The sequence below is a fragment of the Haliotis rubra genome, unplaced genomic scaffold, assembly GCF_003918875.1.
Source record: "Haliotis rubra isolate DU_JTF1 unplaced genomic scaffold, ASM391887v1 Scf863, whole genome shotgun sequence".
Classification (NCBI taxonomy): Eukaryota; Metazoa; Mollusca; class Gastropoda; order Lepetellida; family Haliotidae; genus Haliotis; species Haliotis rubra.
This window is the reverse complement of record NW_025767594.1, coordinates 122,925-150,048: the sequence shown is the minus strand read 5'-3', so window position 1 is coordinate 150,048 and position 27,124 is coordinate 122,925. Positions and strand designations below refer to the sequence as shown.

The following is a 27,124-nucleotide window of genomic DNA, read 5'->3' as shown; positions in this document are numbered from 1 at the left end:
TCGATCTCAAATTCTGAGTTATAAACTCAGCTGAGTTTTGACTGAGTTTGTTTTGAGAAACGCAACTGAGTAAGAAACTCAGCTGAGTCAAAATCTCAAACTCAGTTTGTAATTTGAGTAAAAACTTAAGTTTGTTTAGAGAAATCGGGGCCAGGTCGTCGAGGAGAGCGACAGAAAACCAGTCTTTTCTAAAAATAGCTAAAGCCGTGCTCGGAACCCCCGAGCGGAAAGTCTCATGAATCTGGTCGTAAAATTGTTTACCTTCAACCCGAAGCAGAGAGGCCGTACATAGTAGTGGCACTCAAACGTAAGTAAATGCAGTATATGACAATTCGAAGGTAGGGTATTCAGTAACATCTACTTTTGGAGTTGTGTCTCGTTTGTTCGTGATCGTCGGTATCTAGATATGTTACCGTCCTCTGTCTCCACTGTCGGATGCGCTTCTCTGACCAAGCAATGTTCCCCACTTTAACGATGTTGTCACAAGGCTTGTATTGCTGATCCGACACTCGGCCTCTGACAGCCACCTACATATAAAAGTCATTCTCAAAAGATGCAGCTTTTCCCCGTATCAGGATTAAAACCTCAATAAAACCGTCAAATTTTATCAGTGTGTTAAAAATCTGATTTCTCCTTCATTGCCAATATCTAATCTTACTTGGGGATTTTTCTTTTCACAAACAAAAGGACCAAATAATATTTATTTTTCCCTTTTTTTGTAACAAGGGACATGCATTTTGTCATGTATCCAGGTGCAAAAACCTAACATCATGTGTCTGTTGTGCACTAAATTTCATTCAAGAAGGTATTGTTTCTGGAGTGGTTGAAAACAATAGACCTTTTTCCCATTCCTGGTAGATGTTCATGATTTTCAAGCTGAATTTTGATATTAAAAACAACATTTTTCTCTTGTATACAAGAAAATTGTCTTTCCTGTAACAGTTCCATAGAATTATGAAATAATTAATGATCCCTCATCATGTGAAAGTGGAACTACATGTTATACTTATTAACAACTGGTTGAGAGTGATGAGCATGTGGTGTTGTGTTCAAGACAAACTTTTCAAAGAAAATCAAGTTTAAAAGGCCAGCATTTGCGAGTATTTTTATCGGTGTCTTTTAGATAACATCAATTATAAAAAAATACCCAATTTTTCCACAAGTATGTTTTTCTCTTTGCATTTGGAACCATAATTATAACATAAGAATGTTGCCTGAAGTGGGGAAGGGACTGGTCATTATTTTTCTCTTAATTTACTCTTACAATTTGTCTTTCATATAACCAGTCTTTTCTGTAACAGCTATTTTGTAATTGGCAAGACCTTCAGTGTTACTTCAAAGAAACATAAATATTGATTGGTCACATATTCTTTTTTGTTATGTTAATGTCATTAACAGTTGACTTGTTGTAATGATCTAAGGTCTATGTATGCTGAGGCTGAAACATGTTTTACACTTTCTTGTCTCAATGCAATCATACTAATTTTTGTCAAAGGTGGTTATTGGAAAGACAAATTCTGTAACTGCAAAGACAATTCAATACAAATTTGAAAATAAACATTATCTCTGGTAGGTCCTTGTTCATCTAGATTTGCTATGTGCTCATATTAGGACCTTTAAGATTATATTTTGAGTAACAAGTCATATTTTCCTTAAAACGTTGTATGCTATATGTCTTTCAAAAATAGCTGTTACTTAAAAGACTTATGTTGTAACTGCAAAGACAGTTTAATACTAATTATCTTTTATTTTTGTCTTTCTTTCCTTATTTATTTAGATGAGCATCAAATATATGAAATAAGATTACCTTATGCTTCACAAAGAAGTCTGTTCTAGAAACTTTGAATGCTTTTATGCACTTTTGAAAGACTGTTATTTGAAAGACAGTGTGTGACTGTGACTATAATATGACATCGTAATGATCAGTCTGCAAAACCATCAAAGTGTTAACATCTAGTTTCCTATATAAAGTTAATGTGTCATAATCTGAAACAAAATTTGAATGATATATTCACTTCTGTATGTTTCTCAGAACTGGCAAGATGGGTATGACAAATGCGGAGATTAATTTTAGTGATTGATTTGTTTCTTTGACAGCTTGAGGGAGATGATCAAAACTTGGATAATTTTGTTGGTTGCAAACCTGTTTGACAGTTTGAGGAATGTGATCCAAACTTGGATACTTTTGCTAGTTGCCAACCTGTTTGACAGTTTGATAAATTCATGGCAATTACAGTCAAACTTGTTGTGAAATGAGTTTCTGAGTTCCTAGAAAACAAATTTCAAAATGGTAACTGCTACCGGTAATTTTATTGTTGTTTATTCAAAGCACACTGTCTAAAGGTTTTATTGAACACCAGAATTTAATTCTTCTTTGTCTTCCATCAACTTGATCTGAAATGTCTTTCCAGTAACACTGACAGACTATATATTTTGCACTTCAATACTTTTATAAACTGAAATCTTCACTGCCAAAGATGTATTCTTATCCTAACTCAAATATACGATTGTATTGTCTTCTCTGTAACAAACATGTCATTGTTTGTTCTTGGGGGGTAGGGGTGGGTGGGTAGCTTGGAGGTGAGGTGTGGGGTGGAGGGTCATCAATTTTGTACCTGATATGAAGGGGGGTCATTTACTTGGTACATGTACATAAAATTTAGTGGGGATAATTCACATTGTACATGCTCTGCCAATGGAGAAGGTTCCGCCTCCACAGCCTCCACGATAAACAGCCAGGACATGTGCAATCAAGTCCAAACACTTTATTGTCGGAGCCAAGGCGACACACAGACAACCCGAGCAACGGAACATAAAACTGGGAAAGCGAGTTTATGTTTAGGGCGATAACTCTTAAGAGTCATTGTGTTAACTCGTTAATAACTAACTGTCAACTGGCGTAACTTCTCCTTCTTTTCGTCTAATAAAAATTTATGGATGGGATCCACACATGTATCCATATGAAAGGGGAATACCAAATACAACGGGCCTATGCGGTAGAATATGATCACTAAAGTTAATAACAGTAAACAAATGGTAAATCGTTCTCCAGTCTCATGGATTATTCTGCCCCATCACATTGCATACAAGCTACTGATATATGTAACACAGTATCACCATAGGATGCTCACACACATCTAGTCTAGTCCAGGATATAGTCTGAGAGGTGGCACGGCATCTGACGAGTGCGACTGGACCGACGCAACTTTGGAGACATAGAAGGTTCTGATTGATCGATAGGGGAGTCTGTTGAAGTATCTTCTGGATAGTCAGTGTTGCCAGTAGTGCGATACCGGTGTGAATTCACGTCAGCATAATAGGGGTCAGCTCTCTCTGCAGGTGTAGGGGGGATCCATGATGACATCTGGTATAGGAGGAGATTGAGGAGGAGGAGGTAGAGACTTTGGGAATCTGTCATGTTCATCTCCCACTGACAGATATTGGAGATCAGCTGACAAAGTGGATGCTTGTTGCAGTGAAGGTTTTGTAACAGAGTAACACTCCGACTTTTTCACTCTATAGGAAGTGTTTGGAAGTTGTGATCCGGTGAATTTACGAACGTTGCACACCGCTGCAACGATCACGGACACGGGACTTGGAGCCATCGCTGTGAATGTAGACTATACTTCCCACATCAATGTCAGGTGTCGGACCTTGCTTGAGGGTGGGAGTCTTAGACTTCTCACTTGGTAAATGATTGGACACATGTTGGCCATGTTGACTAAGAATTAGATCCGTGTCATGCATAGGCAACTGAGAGTTTGTGTGCTGGTCACGTTGTGCCCACATTTCCCTGGCGGGGGAAGCCTCTGGTTCTGATCCGTGAGTTCAGACGTGCAGTGGCAAGAGATAGGTTGAGGGGCGAGACGTAACTGCACTGAGGGTCTTGACGCAGTAACTCAGTTATGAGTTCTTGAACAGCACTTTCTGCAACTGGGTTCTTATTTTTGTTCTTGACTCGACCGATTTCAATAACTACACCATTTTGTTTCATAAACCTGTCATTAACAAGGGCTACAAAACTGGGAGCTGGATCAGATCGAATGACAGCAGGCGGTCCATCCATTGGGTGATCTTCACTGCACAAAGCAATAATAAAGTGCTTCTATTTCACATGGTAACCACTTCCCTTGATGACCTCGGAGCTTGGAGCTGAAGAAACCAGCAAGGAGAGGCTTGTTGTTTCGAGTAACATAGAGGGTAGCACCAACACCCTGTCTCTTAACTGAACCATCGGTCACAACCCATAACTGGTCACCAGTATGTGGAAGAGTGAGTACACTACAAGTTGAGAGAGCCCTCTGAGAATTGGATGAGATGAGATCTTCAGTCCAATGTATTCGATCAGTTGACTGCTTTCCGGCAATAGCATCATCAAGGGGTGCCAGGATAGATGAACAGTTGGGAATAACTCGCGCCAGCACTTTGTATGTCCCTACATAGGACCGGGAGTCCTTTCACTTTCTCAGGAGCACAAGCAGACAATGTCCGGAGATCCGGTGAGGGCTTGCAGAGATCGTACCGTTTCTCCAGATCCAACCGAGGATGGTTGTGGATGTTGGTGCAATAATGGTCTTCGATGCAAAGAGATTGAGACTGTTATTGTGAAGTCTCAGTAGACGTTTCAATTGTTGTATAGATCATCGTTTAATTACCACCACAATACAGGTCATCAGCAAGTTTTACTACCACCCCTTCTTCAAGTAGGTCGCCAAGTACACGGCACATCAACTCCTCCAATGCAGTTTCGGATCCAGGCATGCCCATTGCAGATCATTCGCACATCCGTACACCTCTGAAAGGGGTTGCTACACCACAGAACTTCATGGAGTCACGAGCTAAAGGCGTCTGGTAGAAGGCATTGGTGAGATCCGTGGAAATGAGGAATCGCCACTGGGCAATCTGTCGGAGAGTGGAATCAACATCCGGGAGAAGTGATGGTTGGGGCTTTGAATATCGACCGACATCTGTGAAAACTGTAACTAAGCGAAAGCCGCCCTGAGGTTTCTTCACAAGAAAGGATGGGTTTAGGTACTCAGCAGTTACCCCAACATCTTCGGGTCGAACAAACAATCCTTTAGCTTCAAGATCGTTGAACTTGGATTGTAACTCTTCAAGTTTATCTCTGGCATACTGGGGTACTCTACCTTTCCTTTGAGGAGGCAACACAGGACCCATGTTGACTGCAGCATATACAGGACCAGAAGCTCCATTATAACCTTTGAAGTTGGGATCAAAGACATTGTCATACTCATCAAGTAAGGTTCTGAACCTCTGCAATAATCTAGGGGTAGGGCATGATCCAGATCCAACTTAACAGCTTGAGAGAAACCACTTTGCTGCTTCTTCTGGAGCGACACATTTTGGCTAGTGATGAAGAAGTCTGTGGGTGGTACTTTGTCAGGGGCATCTACAACATGTCTCACCTGGCAGAAGTGTGCATGTTTCAATGACAAAGGCTCATCCGTCAGGTTCGGGATGCGTATCCGTCCGGAGACACTGGTAACAATGTCAACCTCTCGCCAGTTTTGTTTCCCGATGGGAAAGTTCTCAACCCTAGGGTCCAGGGCGAAATGGTCATCATGTGTAGTGAACTCTGGAGGAACTTCCAGCTCGACGTAGTCTCCTGGCCAAATAGTGGTGGGACTGTGCGCAGCTCTGAGGACTTGAGCGCGTCTAACGTTGTGTTGATCAAGCTTTGACTCCTTCCCCGAATGGCTGTAATCAACAATGACACGATCACCTTGAACGATTTATCGCCTAGCGGGTCTGGCATAAACATCATTCAACTCCATAAAGGGAATGCCTGCTAAAAATGTCAACATCTAAATCCTCAACAACAAGACCCTCGAATGTGAATTCATCCTGGCCTCGAACGAAGACACCACTGTCCAAGGTAATGCGTGCCAAGTGATGTTGGTAAAAGGTATTGAGGCAGGGGGACTGAGATACTTGGACTCTCATCACACCGACTGGTTCCTCATACGCTTAAACGTCAGTCATCATCAGGGGTTTGGTCATGACTATCGTGGGAATTGTCCTCAAGGGCAAGTACGATCTGTCGAGCCTTAGCTAGATAACGTTTATCACTAGCCGGAAGGTAACTGCACTCACTCAGAAAATGGCGATCAGGTCTGTCAGCCAACTTGCACAAAGGACAAGACTTGTCAGTTTTCTTGTGAGGGAAACGGCTTGAGCGAGAGTGTTGTCGTTTGTCCTGAGTAGGGAATGACGTTGCAGTTCTCATAACTTTCATGTCCTGATTAGTCATAATTTCATCCTGAAGAGAGGACATAGCTTGAGAGATTTCAGGCTTTATGGATGCAAGGGTACGAGAACGTAATTCAGTGCCATAGCGTTGCTTAAAGGTCACATGCAACCAAAAAATCAAACATAATTAAAACACAATTATCACTTCTTCATGACATATAATATGCATTGTTGATTATGAAAAAACAAATAAACAAAATTATAAGCGTATAATCGCAAATCAAAAGTGCAATATTTTGTACTTGGGTTTACCTCCCTCGAAACGAAGCAGCCGGGATACCGAACCCAGTCAGAGCGGGTGGGTGTGCACTCAAGTGTAACGGCTGGTTCATTAGCAGATGCGGCCTTCACGGCTCATTGTGTGTGTATATATAGAGATGTTGGGTTTTGTAAATACATGCTCATTTTTTGTGTATAACATGCTGCAATCAACAGACATCATAACATGTCATGTGTTCAAGTATCACACCTGCCTGTCTGTGTAATTACATACTGTGACAGAGACCGAACTCGGGCCATAAATCAATGCGCTTTTGTTTATGGTGTATAGCCTGATTGGTGTTAAGTTCAAATTGCATGTAGTCAGTGATCGCAGTTGTGTATTGAATATTGTCATTAGCAGACAGGCAGGCAGACACACAGGTGTCAATAAAACAAGACATTGAGTTTTGTCTGTGACAACGACATATCTATATCACAGTTAGAAATTCTGTCAACGCTAAATAATGACATTGCTTTTAAGTATCGAACTGAGAAAGTGACTCGTAAGAAGAACGCGTGTGGTGAAATAGACAAATGAAATTATATAAACAGTTTATTTACTGTCATAACATATAAAAGCTCGCGCCTGTGAGATATCAACAAAACATTATGAAAATAGCTCACACCAAGCCTTCACCGAGTATTCACCAGACAGCCCGCTTCCAAGTTGTGCGAACCTATTTCACTGCGCACGTGCTATGAGCGCAGCCCAGCTGTTGAAACCCGTATTCCCCAGAAAAGTCTGGGGAAAATTAGTGAAACGTTTGAACTCCGAATTCGCGCGTTTTTTTTCATCGCGTTATTTTTCAACTTTATAAGTTGAATTTGCATTTTTGACGCTTTGTTTCGGTAAGTCCATACCGAAAGGTATCAGAATCTGCAAAGTTGTGTTTTACGTTGCATGTGACCTTTAACCAATTTGAGTAAGTCCTTCTGTATGAGGCTAAGCCACGTGAGCACAATAAAGTTTTAAAGCGATGGGGATAATTCTTCATCCTCAGTGATTTCTTCCCCATGGTGTGTGATATTACCCCCAGTCTTCATCAAGTTATCTTCAACGAAGGCAACCAGACGCTAGTAAAGGTCTTCAGGACGCTCATCTGGTAACAAAGAAATGTTGGCAAAGTCCAGAAAATGAGATCCAGTTGACTGAAACCCGTAATGTAAACGCATTTCCTGCCAAATGTTGAGAGAGGTTGACTTCTTGACAATGGTGCTTCTAGCAATAACAGGGCAATAATTGGCAATCTGGCAAAGCATAAGTTCAAGCATTGTCACTTTCTGTTCAGCAGTACGACGAATGGCTATATCAACATCATCTCCATCATTTACAAAACCACGTCGAGGGTTATCACGAGTTTTCTTCGTCCAGGTCACACCATCCACCAAAAAGTGTGCAAAATTCTGGTCTAGTGACAGAGTGTAATGGAGGTTTTGTTTCCAGTTCTCAAAGGAATTAACTGTCTCAGATTTTGTAAGACACCATTGCTTCGGGGCTCTATGTGTATGCGCCATTTTGGACAGTTACAACGATCACACATGCTATCCAACCAATATGCTGACCGTTTTCACGCTTCTAGTAGTTACCGGGAAGCGTAGGTCATGTAGTTAATCCATATCGCTGCTGATTTCTAGGTTTGGCAGCAACACGCCTGTGCTCGTCGGCAGCAGTAGCAGTAGTAGTGGCAGTGGTAGCAAACACTGTAACCACAAGACTGTCCCACTATCCCAGTTATATCCGTCTTAGTTGTTATATCAGGGAGTCCATAATGTGAACGGGGCACGATGCGACCAGAGATACCCATATGTACAGAGTTGTCTCCCGTAACTGTGACGGGATCCTCCTTGTGATACGTTTTACCTTACATGGATCAGGGCTTGGCTGAAAAGAATGACTATAAACACGACGATTGCTGTACATACAACTCTTTAATGCATTCAAATGTACAGCTGGCCAGCACCCTGGTGTGCGACCTTGACCGTAGCAGTTCCATCGGATCTGTGTGAAAACAAACAATCGTTTTTTCTATTGTTTTTTTGTGATTGTAAGCATATTTGATGCAGCAGTATTGGGCGTTGACCAATGAGTTGCATCCCTTAGGCTTAGAAAAAAATGTTATTGTGGGTTCGGATCCTGTAGGTTCGGATCACAGATTCGATCTGGTATCTAGGTTTGTCAGCACCAAACCTGAACTCGTGAGTTTGACCAAAGCTGTAAACGTCTAGGACCCGTCAACAAATTGCGCCGTGATGTTTTGATAGTACTGTTCCAGCTCAACTGTTGCTCAAAGTGGAGTAAAACAAGCAAAAAGAACATTGCAAGATTTATCTGGGTGTTCTGGTACAAATTGAAACACTGTTGACCTATAGGCCTATAAACAGAGGTTAAATTCAAAACAATAATAATATATAAAATGTATATGTTAACATTTTTTAAATATACATTGTGCGTAGTTAACATCATAGTATTGATTTGATGATGAGGACTCAGGACTCTGTTTTTTCACTTGAAGACCATATCAGCCAAATCTGCAAACAGGCATACTTCCATATCAGGAACATTGCTCTAATAAGGAAGTATATAAACACACGTGTGGCTGCATCACTCATCCAGGCATACGTGTTATCCCGTCTGGATTATTGCAATGCTCTCTTGGTTGGGTTACCAAAACAACGAATTGCAAAGTTACAGCGGGTACAAAATTTAGCTGCTAGAGTTATCTCTCGAACCGGCAAATATGAGCACATAACTCCAATTCTGATGCATCTGCATTGGCTCCCAATAGTCAAACGGATAGAATTTAAGATTCTTGTGCTTGTATACAAAGCTTTTCACGGTATTGGCCCATCATACATCAATGAACTGATCCAGTGCCATCAACCCTCCCGTTCCCTACGTTCTAGTAGTGCCCAGTTACTAGTTGTGCCACGTACGAGGACAAAGACATTTGGAGACAGATGTTTCTCAAAAGCAGGTCCTATGCTTTGGAACAACATCCCATTGGGCATTAAAAGTGCAGAGAAAATCTGTGCATTTAAGAGAATGTTGAAAACATTCTTTTTCAAATCATGTTACAGTTCCGAGTGACTCTTTCCTTGTCAGACTCATACGAAAACGCCTTTGAGCAGGACTCATCTGGATATTGGCGCTATATAAATCTCTATATATTATTATTATTATTATTATGAGTGCTCTCTGAACCCTGTGTTGTGGCAACGCGTAGGGTTACTGTAAAAACAGACTGGCCCCCGGCCTCTGTTATGTTGTCAGCCTGGTTTACTGGGTATTCTGCGCTGGCGCTACACTGCCTCCTCTGCTAGGAGGGAGACGCCAGGGGACCAGGTCGTTGAGGAGAGAGACAGAAAACCAGTCTTTTCTAAAAATAGCTAAAGCCGTCCTCGGAACGGAAAGTCTCATGAATCTGGTCGTAAAAGATTTTACCTTCACCCCGAAGCGGAGAGGTCATACATAGTAGTGGCACTCAAACGTAAGTAAATGCAGTATATTACAATTAGAAGGAAGAGCATTCAGTAACATCTACTCTTGGAGAAGTGTCTCATTGTTCGTGATCGTCGGTATCTAGATTTGTTACCGTTCGCTCCACTATTGATGATGGGATCGGATGCGCTTCTCTGACCAAGCAATGCTCCCCACTTTAAACGATGTTGTCACAGGGCTTGTATTGCTGATCCGACACTCGTCTACTGACAGCCACCTACATATTTATAAATAAGCATGTATGTAGATGGCTATCAGTGAACGAGTGTTGGACCACGTGTGTGTGTGTGTGTTTTGAATCACCAGTTTGTTCTTGGGAGGTAGGGGTGTATTTTTCCCTTATCCTGACTCATGCTCTTTTGCTTGTCTTCTTCTTCTTGCGAACATAGTGGAACACTTGTATCTCCCTAATTGAAGTTCCCTTCAATAAAGAAATCACTAATTAGTACTCACGAGTTACCTGCCCTCCACAAGCTCGGGAAGGAGGGCGCCACCTCCACCCATGTGCCTCACTCTCTCCTTCTTCGCCCAGTGAGCAGGATGTGAGAGCGCCTGTGTCTCCCTACACACTATATCCTTTGATTATATTTAGTTAGTTACCTCGTATAGGCATCTATAGAGGTTTAGCTAGTATCCTTCAACAATTATGTATTGATATTTAGTCGTGTTTCTACTGTTTATTCACGGGAAGCCGTGTTTGTTCAGTGGATTACGTTGATGAAAATCTGTACTGTTTGCAGATTATGTTTTTTTTTCTGCTGCTGATCCGCATTTAATATGCCCTAGCTGTACTGCGCCATGTTCATTTTATTCACGTTGCAGTTGCTGTACTAATTTATCCAATTCTGCCTTTAATAAATATTTACTTTGCGTTTGAGACGCGCAGCAGATAGGTCGCGTAAGCAGAGTCTAGCCATGACTGATACACCTGAACCCTCGCCAGTCTACTGCTGTTGGTGCTGTTGGTGGACCCCCACCCCCGTCTGGTGTTCCGCTAGAGTGGTGGAGAGGCGTGGGACGTAGTCCGCCGTCTCCAAGAAGCGTCCTGTTTTCCCAGACATCCCGTCGTCGCAGCCGAAGACTAGAGGGCTTCTACTTCATCTCAACGCAGACTTCGCACCCCCAGGGCAGCGTCGACCTCTGAGGGGAAATCAACGAAGTCTACTAGGACTTTCTCAACCGAGATTGTTCCAGCCGCTGAACTGGGCCTCTCACGATGATCAGCCGATCATCATCCCCGATCTACGCCACAAGAGACGACCCGGTGTCGGCAACAGTGGCGATCAGCACAGATCGCCATGCAGCCTGATGTGTCTACACCGATGTCGGACGATCTTCCTGAGGGCCCCGTCCGCTAACATCGCAGAGAGGGCACCGACTACATCGTCGCGAGACCGTCCCCAGGCGACCTGATCAAATCAAATCATGAAGATCAGCCCAGGACCTGAGCCTTCGCGAAGGCTCCAACGTAGACGACACCCCAGAGGGACCCCCCGTCAACGTAGCGGCCACGACGAAGCCACCTTCGCGAAGGAAGTCACAGACCACCTCGACGAAGGACCCAGATGTACAGCCTTCGCGAAGGCTTGATAGATCATCACCTACCTCGGCTTCATCCTTAGATTCGGACTCGGACCACCAGACTTCACGAAAGCCTTCGCGAAGGTCAAGTCGTCGTTCCCCAGGACCGGACGCAGAGGAAGCTTCGCGAAGGCCTTCGCGAAGGGCACCATTAACAGGCTCTAAATCATCTTCGTCCAGAAGGACATCGAGGGATTCCACAAGAGCTTCGCGAAGCTATCAACATTCACCTCACAGATCTCCGCGAAGGTCAACCTTTAGACGCAGCTCGTCAGGCCGTTCACCAAGATGATCCCCTCGCCATTCTCCATGCCGATCACCTCGCCGTTCACCGCGCCGATCTCCTCGTACATCACCACGTCGATCTCCTCGCAGGTCACCACACAAGTCTTCACAGAAGTCCACAGTCAGGTCTCCTTTAACGTCACCCTGTACAGTGGTAGAAGCACATAGTCCACCATCAGAAGAGCATCAACCTGTTATCAGCGATCCCGTGGTAGAAGATGATGGAGGCATCATTTTCTCAGACGCTGAGATACGTTATTGGATGGTTAACAACCTAGACCTTTCTTCACCTTCCAAGAGTGGTAACTCGGCGCATACTTACCTGATGAAGGAGGACGATGCAGACGCCATCACCTTACCTCCGATCGACCCGATTGCTGCGGTGCCACAGAATTTGGACACAGCCTTCCATAAAGCCACGAAAGTTCAAACGCCACACCATGACGAGGCGTATGTTCTTTGGCCTTAATAGATCTAGAACGATCAATGAGACTCTTATCACCAGATTTCGTGACACGACTTCTGAAGATGATAGGATGATCTACTCGGCCCTACTTATGCAAAAGAAGGACCAGCAAGAACCACACCCTGTAGAACACAGAGGTCGCTCAAGCTCATATATTGATCGGACTCTAGACGCCGCTAAGGAAGTCCCAGGCGCCTCAGCGAAGAGCTAGAGCCTCACCAGTTGCAAGGGGCGTCGGCGGAGGAGTAAGCGCCACGAGCCCACACCCTGTTGAACACAGAGGTGGATTCGCGAAGCAAAGCTCATATATATATATTGATCGGGCTCTGACTCGATACCTTCGAAGAAGTCGCGAAGGCTAAGTGGCTCCAAGTCTACTTCACCCAGAAGATCTAGAAGGGATACTTGAGAGCTTCAGCGAAGTCTCGGCGTTCACCCGAGGAAGTCTCCTCCAAGGTCTCCATATACTAGCCACTTTCGTCATATATAGCCACTTTCGTCAGTCCGTTCAAGACATCGCATGAGTTGTCTATCAACTGTATGCCATATGCCGTCTACAAACCTACGCGAAGACAATTGCACAGGCTATTTACAACACAGAACGTCGCTGTATTAATTAGTCAACGACGTTTCATAGATCTTCACAGGAGTCAACTTTTCCGTATAGATTGCTAGATATGCAATCCCGGACTACGATATACGATTATCTACATGCGTGACCATTACGCAGATCTGCAGACAATTCAATATCGAAATTGAACAGCAGCCTTGTTACAGCGAGTATAACTCATAATCGTCAACGTTTTCTGAGAAGAAATATGTACAACAAGTTCAGCTTTAATTCTACAATTATGACAATACATTCATGTATACAGTCTACAAGCTGACAACTTGCAAGTTTATTGTACCTTTATATAAGGAAGTCGGAATTATATTCAAGACTGAAGTTACTTTCAGACAGCCAGGAAAATAACCTACCCAGCATTAATATTACAGAGCGAGGTATTTCGCGCCGGAGGTTTCGTGCGTTTACCATTAACCCTCGAAACACGTGGTCACTCGGGTAACTTCGGGAAGCTACGGTGAAGACCGACGATTGTTCTAATATCAACGACGGCACGATATTATACAAGGTTCTTTTCCTGCTACACCCGGTGACATCACAGCGCGGGTATTCTACAGAATCAAAATGCCTTGTTCTGATTGGACCGCGATGGACAACGACCTACGCAGAGGTCAATCTTAGTTCACAGTTCAAGACTTAGGTTGCAAGTGACAACAATATATCAGTGAACGAGCAAGCCTCCTTACAGTCCAGCTAATCTGAACCTTCATGATTGGGCTGCCTTCTTGAGGTTAGAGACCTCCCCTGTCAAGATAAGGACGAGGGCACGGCAGTCAGGCGATTTTTTACATAAAGTTCAACGATGACAGTCACACCTGGTTGTGCACCTACATCGTCAAGGACTTCGCAGCGAATTTACGTAGACGACGGGATACAAGTGGATCCAAATCCACAGCGTCTCAGACTACAGCTGAATTTCATCATCAAGCTACTAACACAACTAGATGGTTAGTAAACCTACTTAAGCTTTCTGATTGGAGGATTAAAACGGAAGTTTCACGCTCCAACTTGGGGATCTGAATATAGTGCTCCAACACCTCACAAGTGAGGTTTATGAACACGCTTTGATGATATACTTGGACTCCATGATACGATGAATCTATCACGATGGCCAGTAAGAGCACTGTAAATATATCTCCACCGAGCCAAACAGGAGGGAAAAATGCAACAGATTATTTCCTCTATCATCAAGCTACGCAGACTGAAGTCTCACGTACTACTGTCTCCTTTTGGATCAGAACTGTCATACTACGTGCCTACAAGACCACAGGACTCGACCCTCCATGAGCTTCTAATACTCATGATATTAGAGCGCTAACTTCTACAATTGATCTACACAAGTGCTATTGAAATAATGGAGGGTTATTTCTGGAGATCCGATATGGTGGTTGCCAACCATTATCTGAGAGATATCACCACCGAGGACGTCTCAGGTATCCACCAATTCGGTCCCATGGTCCTCGCACAACAGTTGACAGTTCCTCGGGAGAAGATAAGTCAATCTTACAGATTTCTACTTATCTTATAACAGTACTAAATAGCTACATGCTATATATATTTTGCTTAAGTTCTTTTATCATCTTAAGCTCAGTACTATGGTTATTATATCATACAATATATAAGTTAACAACTCTACAGAGTTTGTTATTATATATTTACCTTAAGTTAATCATATCTTAAGCTCAGTACTATGGTTACATTATAAATGTATTAGCTAACAAACTCTACGGAGTTTTTGCTATTATATATGTAGCTTAAGCTTATTCATATCTTAAGCTCAGTACTATGTTTATATCATATAAGTATATTAGCTAACAAACTCTAAAGAGTTTTTGCTATTATATATTTGGCTTAAGTTTCATCATATCTTAAGCATTATGGTTACATTATAACATGTATTAGCTAACAAACTCTACGGAGTTTTTGCTATTATATATGTAGCTTAAGCTTATTCATATCTTAAGCTCAGTACTATGTTTATATCATATAGGTATATTAGCTAACAAACTCTAAAGAGTTTTTGCTATTATATATTTGGCTTAAGTTTCATCATATCTTAAGCTTTATGGTTACATTATAACATGTATTAGCTAACAAACTCTACGGAGTTTTTGCTATTATATATGTAGCTTAAGTTTTCTTTCATATCTTAAGCTCAATACTATGTTTATATCATATAAGTATATTAGCTAACAAACTCTAAAGGGTTTTTTGCTATTATATATTTAGCTTAAGTTTCATCATATCTTAAGCATTATGGTTACATTATAAAATGTATTAGCTAACAAACTCTACAGAGTTTTGCTATTATATATATAGCTTAAGTTTAATCATATCTTAAGCTCAGTACTATGTTTATATCATAAAAGTATATTAGTTAATAAACTCTAAGGAGTTTTTTGCTATTATATATTTAGCTTAAGTTTAATCATATCTTAAGCTCAGTACTATGGTTACATTATAAATGTATTAGCTAACAAACTCTACAGAGTTTTGACTATTATATATATGTAGCTTAAGTTAATTATATCTTAAGCACAGTACTATACTCATATCGTAAAATATATTAGCTAACAAACTCTACGGAGTTTTTGCTATTATATATATAGCTTAAGCTTTATTCATATCTTAAGCTCAGTACTATGTTTATATCATATAAGTATATTAGCTAACAAACTCTAAAGAGTTTTTGCTATTATATATTTGGCTTAAGTTTCATCATATCTTAAGCATTATGGTTACATTATAACATGTATTAGCTAACAAACTCTACTGGAGTTTTTTGCTATTATATATGTAGCTTAAGTTTTCTTTCATATCTTAAGCTCAATACTATGTTTATATCATATAAGTATATTAGCTAACAAACTCTAAAGGGTTTTTTGCTATTATATATTTAGCTTAAGTTTCATCATATCTTAAGCATTATGGTTACATTATAAAGTATATTAGCTAATAAACTCTAAGGAGTTTTGCTATTATATATTTAGCTTAAGTTTAATCATATCTTAAGCTCAGTACTATGTTTATATCATAAAGTATTTTAGCTAACAAACTCTAAGGAGTTTATACTATCATATTAACAAGCTTAAGTCTATTAGTCTTAAGCATTGTATTAATGTTATATATACTTTATCATAATAAGTAAATTGTAATAACCTTTATATGGCAGCTGATAAGTTAGCAGCAGGAATTCATCAGTTCAGTGCCTTTATGAAGTTCCCATAGGGTTATTACAATCATCACAGTTCAAATCACTAATTATTAAAATCCAAAGTATTATATATTCCCACCTCCTTTTCCGTAGGATTCTACAAGCAAAAGAGCATGAGTCAGGATAAGGAAAAATATGTAATTTTTAGAGTAAAATTGATATTTTATACTTATCCTGACTCATGAGGTAAGCCCTCCCATCCTCCCCACATAACACTTTGGATTTCCCTGAAAATTCAAATGTTGGGCTCAGTATATGAGGAGAGAGTGAGGCACATGGGTGGAGGTGGCGCCCTCGTTCCCGCGCTTGTGGAGGGCAGGTAACTCGTGAGTACTAATTAGTGATTTCTTTATTGAAGGGAACTTCAATTAGGGAGATACAAGTGTTCCACTATGTTCGCAAGAAGAAGAAGACAAGCAAAAGAGCATGAGTCAGGATAAGTATAAAATATCAATTTTACTCTAAAAATTACATTTATGCAACCACCCATACGCTGACCACGGGGCAATAAAATGCATTCCTACCTGAGGGGTAGGGACCTAATCCAGTGAGGTGTAGAGTGTAATGCATGTGTACCATCACTTCAACAGGAAGTACACATGCTGGTACACGTCTACAGTGATACAATAACATTCATAGCACAACGTCTTTCCATATCCATGAGGAACCCTAAATATTAATTGTGTATATTGATTTTCCCGATCATGGCGATATGACCCTGATATTTCATTACAAAGACAACCATACATGCTGTTGAAAAACATATGTTTAAAACTTGTCTCCCCGCGAAAGGTTCAGTTGCTTGATCTAAAGGTGCTCCTGGTGTTTAATGATAGGTAGTCTCTCGTACAGACCCTGAAGCAAATATATCCAAGAAAGCCCACAGAAGTCTAGAAATTGTGGCAAGTCTAGATTTCCTCAGCTTCTGAAAATGAAGAAAGTCTCAGGGCTCCTTTTCATTATATATATATTTTTTTTACTATGAACTTTTTTCAGTAAAATATGTTCATTTCAGAGACTAGTTGTTAGTCTAAATGATAGGGTATGTCACTTCTTATGATATCTGCCATCTAAATGATATTTATATGCAAAGGCATTAATTCTGAATATGCAATATTATCATGTCTTTCAGTAGCATTTAGAAGTTGTACATTGATGTCCAAGTTATTTTTATATCGACGACGTTTCAAGACCATTCCAGGTCCCTTAGGTGATGAAGCGACCTGGAATGGTCTAGAAACGTCGTGAGAGAAATTAAAAAAGAAGTTTAATCCATAAAAATCTCTTGAATATTATCATGTAATTAAACTGATCAAAGATAGATCTTATTATGTTCACATGAAGACATATTTGAATTATTTCAGTGCTGTGCTTTTTTAAACTATGGGTTTGCTGATGACAATATTAGGGCTAAATGGAACAGTAGTGGAATATATTCATCGCTTTGAACCAATTTTACACAAAGGAGTTCATCCCCTGTACACCCTTTCAAAAGGCATCCATTTAGTTTTTGACAGGATGATGAATAAATCATAGCCAGTAAAAGTGTAGATATTAAACAGCTGAATACAATTCATTGTGAGCCTATAGAAAGAATATAATTATACATCTCGTCATTGAGAGTTTGAATGGTCCCTACCCTAGTTGTTATAAGAGTGTGGCAATGCTTCTTATGTTTTCAGTAAACATCATAACCTTAACAGCTAAATGATGGAAGTTGAAAGCAATCTGCAGACACACATGAGGATTCACAGTGGGAATCAAGCCTTATAAATGTGTTGAATGTGGGGAAACATTTACACATTCAAGTAGTCTGCAGACACACATGAGGATTCACAGTGGAATTAAACCTCATCAGTGCATTGTGTGTGAGAAAACATTTGCATACGTAAGTGCCGTTCAGACACACATGAGAATTCACACTGGAATCAAGCCTTATGAATGTGTTGAATGTGGGAACAAATTTACACGTTCAAGTAGTCTGCAGGAACACATGAGGATTCACAGTGGAATCAAGCCTTATGAATGTGTTGAATGTGGGAAGCAATTTACACAATCAGGTCAACTGCAGCAACACATGAGGATTCACAGTGGAATCAAGCATTATGAATGTGTTGAATGTGGGAAGCAATTTACACTATCAGGTCAACTGCAGAGACACATTAGGATTCACAGTGGAATCAAGCCTTATGAATGTCTTGAATGTGGGAAGAAATTTACACGATCAAGTTGTCTGCAGATACACATGAGGATTCACAGAGGAATCAAGCCTTATGAGTGTGTTGAATGTGGGAAAACATTTACCAAATCAGGTAATCTACAGCAACACTTGACGATTCACAGTGGAATCAAACCTCATCAGTGCATTGTGTGTGAGAAAACATTTGCATACGTAAGTGCCGTTCAGACACACATGAGAATTCACACTGGAATCAAGCCTTATGAATGTGTTGAATGTGGGAACAAATTTACACGTTCAAGTAGTCTGCAGGAACACATGAGGATTCACAGTGGAATCAAGCCTTATGAATGTGTTGAATGTGGGAAGCAATTTACACAATCAGGTCAACTGCAGCAACACATGAGGATTCACAGTGGAATCAAGCCTTATGAATGTGTTGAATGTGGGAAGCAATTTACACTATCAGGTCAACTGCAGAGACACATTAGGATTCACAGTGGAATCAAGCCTTATGAATGTCTTGAATGTGGGAAGAAATTTACACGATCAAGTTGTCTGCAGATACACATGAGGATTCACAGTGGAATCAAGCCTTATGAGTGTGTTGAATGTGGGAAGCAATTTACACTATCAGGTCAACTGCAGCAACACATGAGGATTCACAGTGGAATCAAGCCTTATGAATGTGTTGAATGTGGGAAAGAATTTACACATTCAAGTAACCTTCAGACACACATGAGGATTCACAGTGGAATCAAACCTCATCAGTGCATTGTCTGTGAGAAAACATTTACACAATCAGGTACTCTGCAGGGACACATGATGATTCACACAGGAATGAAGCCTGATGAATGTGTTGTATGTAGGAAAAAATTTACAAAATCAAGTACTCTGCAGAGACACATGAAGATTCACAGTGGAATCAAGCCTTAAGAATGTTTTGAATGTGGGAAAACATTTTTACATTCAAGTATTCTGCAGACACACATGAGGATTCACATTGGAATCAAGCAGCGAAGACTTATCGCTGTGTTTGGTTTGGGATAATACATCTGCAGGCAAGATATGAAGTGGAACTGTGTGTGGTGAATGTGTTGAATGTGGGAAAACATTTGCACTGTCAGATACTCTTAGACAGTAAACAATACGCTGATTGTTGTTTTAGTATTATGTATACATATTAAGGTGTATGACTGATAATAGTTCTGTGTTAATCTGGGGTAGCTTGTGGCAATTCAATGCATACAGTCCAAACTTACACAACTTGGAGAAGGTGAAACACAACAAATATATGTTAAGACACACATCTAAAATGAGTATTTCACTGCTTCAAAAAGACTGCAATTGTACCCCTCCGTTTGTTGAGTGAGTGAGTTCAGTGTTTTGCAATATTCCTGTAATATCAGGGCAGGGGACACCAGAAATGTGCTTGTCACATCGTATCTATGTGGGGAATTGAACCCGGGTCTTCTGCATGACACGCATGTATGAGCAAGAATATACTATGCATACCAGGTTAAGAATAATAATAGTCCTCATGAAAATGCACTTATTCCTGACTGAGTCAATTAAAGTTAAACAGCTTTTCATGACATCACTTTGAGGCTGCCAACTGGAGTATGTCACAGCGGGGGGCTGCCAACTTAGGTCAACCCAAGTCAGAATGAGCTGACTTTTGTAAACGGTTGATTAGGATTATACCCTAGTCAGCATGGTTTCAAACAGGTCAGTCAGGGGTTCCAAACAACAAACAAACATCGCATCATCCGAATAAAGAAGTTGTTCATCTGTAAACTTTGTCCTTCTCTGATTCACCAACTTCTAAACATGGCACTCAAAGAAGTTAAAGTTATAGATAAAATCATCACTCATACACATTCTTGCATATGAGCATTCATACCTTTGCTATTTACACTGTCATACATACTTTACTGATAATGCTTACTTATGATGTTTATTTATATTATTTATGCATTAATAAAAGTATATAGCAATAATTTACTATAGTTACTAACGTTAGAAGTCAGTTATTGATTCTCTTGATTTGCTGAGCACATCAGGTGAGGGTGACAAGTGCTGTGTAAGTGAAAATGACTGATGACCTTAAGGTTTGAAATTGGCCAATCCCAATCATCCAGGCGATCATATCAAATTGCATAACTGACAGAAAGACAGAATGACCTAATTCCCCTATGACCTTGTAATGGAATGATCCAAAACAACCAGGGACCTGCATAAGTCTTTAAAATACTACTTTCCGACAACTGATCATTTTGTACACAATGAACTTCTGGTGAATGCTTATATTTCACACTATTACACGATCGGTGAACGAGTGTTGGACCTAAAGTACTGTCGGAAATAGGAAAAACCCTGTTTTGCGCATTTATATCTACAGTTTAAGTAGTTAGCATGTGAAATATCTGTTAAATTAAGTTCGGCCTAACTACAGTCTCAATGGTAGGGAGATAGGAAATGTAGAAAAAGGACTTTACTGAGGAGAGATTAGTGCAGAAATGAGAAATGCGGGTTATTTTTTTAAGTCCAAAGCGACTTATTTGGAACAGACCATGGCTTTATGCAAAGTAGTGTGCGGTGATATTGTATTACAAACGACACTTTTTAAATTCCAATTTTGAAATTAAACTTAGATTCATTATACATGATAGCTGACGTACAAAATAATGACTTTAATACCGAAACTATTAAGGATGTAGCTACCATGGAGTGTCACTATCACTATAAAAAGAGACAGGTAGGAGGGGTCGTCTCAAAAGCAAAACCAGGACGGGTGTCGCAGACGGTGGTTGGGGTCGGGGTCGGGGATAAAGATATGATAATCCTTTAGGGTAATTAAACTGTGGAAGAAAACGGCATGCCATAATAATTTGCAAACAATATCTAGTCCTGTCGATCTTCGGGTGGTCATTTCACCTATATATTTGGCTGATTTAAGCTTTGTTATGGGTATCATCCTCTTTTACATATCTCAACATAAACTTTATGAAAGAAACACACGTAAAATGTTAATCAGTAGACATGTTCAACACACATGAAAAGGCATTAAATAATATTGAGATGACCCCTTGTTCCTGTATGCAGCACATGCATTTCATGCCAGGTGAGTCGACGGCCCGTCGTCATACCTGGCTGAGCGACCTAATTGCCATCTATAGTCTGATCTATTGTTTTCAGCAGGTGTTCTTAATTTTTCTAAGTTTTGCCCGATTTTACGAGTAAACATGATTTTCTATTACACTTCCCAAGGAACGCCCAGTTAGGCCGAAGTGGGTTATTTCGATATGTGCTATTTGCAATAGTGTAAATTTTAGGGATGCAGAGTAACAGCCATTTTGTCTATTTCCGACAGTACTTTAGGACGTATTACTTTCAGCAATACAAGTCCCCGTGGATGTTTTGTCAGCCGTATGTTTACTGTAGAAAAGAACGAAGAAAAGAACTATAGACACACACACACACAGGCGGTTATACACTACGAGAATAACGCCGATTGTTACCTTCAGTGAAGAAAAACATCATTTTACTGTTTCGACGGATGGAAGTAATTACATAGACGAAATGTAAACAGAGATAAGCACTTGGGTAGGAATGCATAACACTGGCCCCTTCTGACATATTCTATTATTCGCAGCTTCTGTCAATTTGTTATTTTAAGATTATTCTGAGGGGTGAAACATACATGACGCCAGACACCTACATACCATACTGGATTAGGTCCCAAGCCCTAAACCCCTAAAATAATCCTAATATATTATTGCTGGGGTGGTAGGGGAGTCATCAATTTTGTACACATGTTCTGGAGAGAGGTCATCAATTTTGTACTCATGTACTGGGGAGGGTCATCAATTTTGTACACATGTACTGGGGAGGGTCATCAATTTTGTACACATACTGGGTAGGGTCATCAATTTTGTACACATACTGGGGAGAGGTCATCAATTTTGTACACATACTGGGGAGGGTCATCAATTTTGTACACATGTACTGGGGAGGGTCATCAATTTTGTACACATGTACTGGGGAGGGTCATCAATTTTGTACACATACTGGGGAGAGGTCATCAATTTTGTACATATGTGCAAGGGGGAGAGGTCAGCAATTTTGTACACATAATAGTAGGGAGAGGTCAGCAATTTTGTACATGACATGCAGGGAGGTCGCTTACTTGGTACATAAATTTAGGGGGCGTTATTCACATTGTACACGCTTCCCCATAAAAATCGTCATAACCAATTGTGTATGCATTGTTTTTTCCCGATCATAACCCGAAAAAGATGTCTAAACTTGTTTCCCCACGAAAGGTTCTGTTGCTGCATCTAAAGGTGCTCCAAGTGTTTTTATGACAGGATGTGTCACTCTTTATGATATCTGTCATTTATGATATTATTTTGCAATATCATTGTGTAATTATATTGATCAAAGATAGATGTATCTAAGTTCACATGAAGATATATTTGAATTATTTCAATGCATCGTTTTAAACTATAGGTATGCCGAATATATTCATTGCTTTTAACCAATTTTACACAATTGTGTACATCATCTATAATTTGTGTTTTGTTTTGTTTTGACAGAATAATGAACTAATCATAGCCCGTAAATATGTAACGTCAGAAAAAGTTTGGATATTTAACAGCTGAATGCAATTCATTGTGAGACTATAGGGAGGATGATTGTACATCCCGTCATTGGCATTTTCCATACTGACTATTGAAAATCACCCAAGTCTGTTGTGTGTGGGAAGACATGTTTAAAGTATCGGGTTTGTTATCATGCTACGTGTCATACAATCATATTGTGTATGGTCCCTACCCGAGATGATTTAAGAGTGTGACAATGATTCTTATGTTTTCATCAAACATGCTCATGATGGAAGTTGAAATCCACATAATCCGTTCCTTGTCACTGAAACAAATGGAATCGGATGAAGCGGTTTGCTGAAAACAGGATATCTCAAGAAACATTTTTTATTGACACCTGGGAAATAGGTGATCTCAAGAGAGAACTTGTACTTGGAACCTTGGAAACAGGGGATCTTATGAAAGAACTCGTTACTGGAGCCCTGGAAATAGGTGATCTCATGAAAGAACCCATTAATAGAACCCTGGAAACAGATGGTTTGGAGTGATCCAACAAAGCAGTCTCATATACATGTTGTGATAGTTTGGAAACCAGTTTTAAATCGCATGGAGGGTGGTGGGATAGACATGTAGTGGGATAAACATGCGTTCATCTGTTCCGGTTTGTTAATAAACTACGACATGCCTTTTCAGTGAGTGAGTATGTAAGTTTAGTCAAGTACTCAGCTTTTAGCAATATTTCAACAATGTCACGACTGGGGACACCAGAAATGGGCTTCACACATTGTATCCATGTGGGGAATCGAACACGGGTCTTCGGCGTGACGAACAAACACTTTAACCACAAGCCTACCCCCACCGTCCCGGTCTTAACCGTCTCAGCTGTTATATCAGGGAGTATATAATGTGGACGAGCACACTGCGACCAGAGATCAAGGTGTTCCCAATAATCGATGAAGTTGTCTCCCGTACCTAATGACAGGATCCCTTTGTGAAACGTTTTACATGACATTATTTGGGCTTGACTGAAAATGATGAAGCTTGTTGCACTCTTCATATTCAACTAACTGAAAATCCTTCCTCACACAACGTCACTTCCGGTTAGCTGCAGTGCTCAGGCGATATTTAAGAATAAGAAGAATAGTTTATTAACGTGTCCCGTGGTATACAAATGACATGTTAAAATCTCGTAAAATTCACAATAAAAAATGTAGACCACCCGGCCCTACGGCCATTGAGACACGATAACTACTTAAAATCCAGATAAATATATGGGACTTATTAACATAAGACCAAAACATTAAAATATTAATACACATACTGACAATTATTGTCCGGGACTAAAGAGCGTGTTTTCTGAAAACGGAGGATTAATACGGGAGATATCCTGACATATTGTTTCTGAATAAAAGTCGTACTCGGCGAGAAAGTGTACCTCATCTTCAACAGAATTGCTGCAACAGAATTTACAAATCCTCTCTTCTAAAGACGTTTTCGGGCGGGTATACCTGCCTAGTTGTATCTCAAACGGCAAAGGGCAACAACGAAGCTTACTCATCACATTACGTTGGGATCTTGTTAACAGTGAGGTGACATACTGTTCTGGCTTTAAGAATTTCTAAATAATCGATAATTACGTAGTTTATTTCCGTTTAGTTGAAATATTGTTATACCAGGATTGACTATCAAGAGAATAACACTGCCGCTGTTACAGGTCATTGGCTCCCTCCCTCTTCAAGCCGTCTGCGTTCTGCTGTATATTTTGTTGACAGTTACATAGACAGATTCTTTAATACAAATGCATAAAATCGGTGATTTACAGTGTGATTAGGTTGTCTGGCAAAACATCCACTTGCACAGTTTGAGATCGATTGGGTCATTGGATGAAGAGATCTTTACAAGAAAACGGGTCCACATGCATTTCATGCCAAACTATAAGCCAGATTTTAATATGGCGAAAATCAGCTTTGGAGATATCATTTAGATGGAATGGTAAATTCAGATTATCAACAGTCTAGCATACGTTGTAATGACAGCTCGTCGGGGGCAATCAGGGCAATATCATCAGCGTATAGTAGCGGAGTGAGTTAGTGAGTTGAGTTTTTCGCCGCACTCGGCAATATTCCAGCTATATGGCGGCGGTCTGGAAATAATCGAGTCTGGACCAGACAATACAGTGATCAACAGCATGAGCATCGATTTGCGCAATTGGGAACCGATGACATGTGTCAACCAAGTCAGCGAGCCTGACCACCCGATCCCGTTAGTCGCCTTTTACGACAAGCATAGTCGCCTTTTATAGCAAGCATGGGTTGCTGAAGGGCTATTCTACCCCGGACCTTCACGGGTCGTAAAGTAGCGGACTTAACATGGTACCATCTATATCTAGGCCACAACGTAGGTTATCAATTTCTCTAGCAAGATCATTGATATAAATGGAAACAATGTCGGAGACATCACGCAGCCCTGTCGAACACCGGAGTGGACACCGACGGTGTCTGTACAACTGTTAGTAATACGGACACGAGCGAAGGGACTTATTCTCATACATGGATTTCTCTGAACGAATAAAATTACCCCTAATTCCCAACTGTCCTAACTATTGCCAGCGGCAATGGCGATTAACTTTCTCAAATGCTTTCAGTGCATCAATAAAACATACATAGGTAGATCGTTTTTGTGATTTCCGGTTGTTAATGACAGAATTTAATGTTTAAATGTGATCCTGGGTGCTACTTGGCACGGAAACCGTTTGTTACTCCACTAAAACATTATTTACTTCTAACCACTGACAGAGCCTATAGCTAAGGATATCCGAGTAAATCTTACAGGGCACTGAAAGCAATGAAATTCCGCGATATCCAAGATATCAGGGTCGCGTGTTGTACACAGGGGGGTTGAGTCCCCAAAAGTCGGCCATTTTCTTTTTAATCACACATAGGTGTGACCTTTGTGTGACCTAATCGAATGTTGAACCCCACCCTCCCCTTTCCGGTCCAGGTGTGTGTGTGTGTGTGTGTGTGTGTGTGTGTGTGTGTGTGTGTGTGTGACTGACTGACCTTTAGGTTCACCTTAGTGGTCTGTGATTATTATTTTATGAGTTTGCCGACTCGAGTGTTCACACAGCAAACCTTAGACTTATGATTAGTCTCTGAATATATATACAATTTTGATAGTAACAAACAAGCCCGTTTAAATTGAAAAGGAGCCCTAAGGACACCAGAGATTCAGAACCTGAGGAAATCTAGATTTGCTTTATTTAGGGTTTTAGCACTGCAGAGAGGGCATGGCAGTAGGGGAAATAATGTGGTTCAGGGACTGTGAGACAGGCTAAGCAAATGTGTTCAACGTAGAATAATATCACACAATGAGGGGGAATTTAGCAGTTATTTATTAGGTCAAAATATCAGAGAGCATTTTGTTAAATCACCAACCAGTTTAATATACGCTGTCACACAAGGAACAAGTCTTAATGTTTCGATATCTGTCAACAATAAACGATTGTAGCTGTTAAAATCCATGTGAGCCTGCATATGCGTGAATAGGGGTGAATAGTCTTTGCACTGCTGTCAGTACTACTGCTAACAGCAGAATCGCTTGCTCCCTGAGCCGTAACTGAAGAGACATGTGACAGCTGTGATTGGATGAAATAGTGTAACGTGTTATGTTTGTTAAAAGCACCTCCATCCAGTCATTAAAACTGACAACCATTTTAACTATTTAATACTGTCATTTGTATCACTTATGCTTATGCGATTACAGATATGTTAAAGTAGGTGACAGTGTGTGGCTTCCTGTGCTCGCAAAGTTAGCCGGTTCAAGTTGACCAGAAATTGTCTTATTTAATTAAAGGTCAGACTGTAATCATGTGTACATGGTTGGTGATAATTTTCAGCGTGGTGTAGTGTCACAAATGGTCAGCTTCCGTTGTTTAAAGGTCAGACTGTAATCATGAGTACATGGCATGGATAATTTTCAATGTGATGTTGAATGTATGCTGACAAATGGTCAGCTTCCGTTATGTGGAAAGTGTCTGACCGGAATTAAAGACAGGAAATAGTAAGCAGTTGACGACTGATAGTCACTGAATATCTCAAGTAGGGTGTCAAGTGGTTGTACAGTGATGAAATGATTTAGCAT

At 40.5% G+C, this 27,124-nt stretch overlaps 1 protein-coding gene and 1 long non-coding RNA gene across 2 annotated transcripts; both read left to right on the top strand.

Moving 5' to 3' along the window:
• The first annotated feature begins 174 nt into the window (after window positions 1-174).
• On the top strand, window positions 175-17,934 carry LOC124262996. Its single transcript, XR_006894745.1, has 2 exons — window positions 175-307; window positions 17,884-17,934. It is a non-coding gene; the product is annotated as an uncharacterized LOC124262996 (long non-coding RNA).
• A 72-nt stretch (window positions 17,935-18,006) lies between these two features.
• On the top strand, window positions 18,007-20,177 carry LOC124262990 (zinc finger protein 420-like). The gene has a single exon (XM_046697607.1). It carries the CDS (start codon window positions 18,027-18,029, stop codon window positions 19,314-19,316), a length of 1,290 nt encoding a protein of 429 aa, XP_046553563.1. The 5' UTR covers window positions 18,007-18,026; the 3' UTR covers window positions 19,317-20,177.
• The last annotated feature ends 6,947 nt before the right edge of the window (window positions 20,178-27,124 follow it).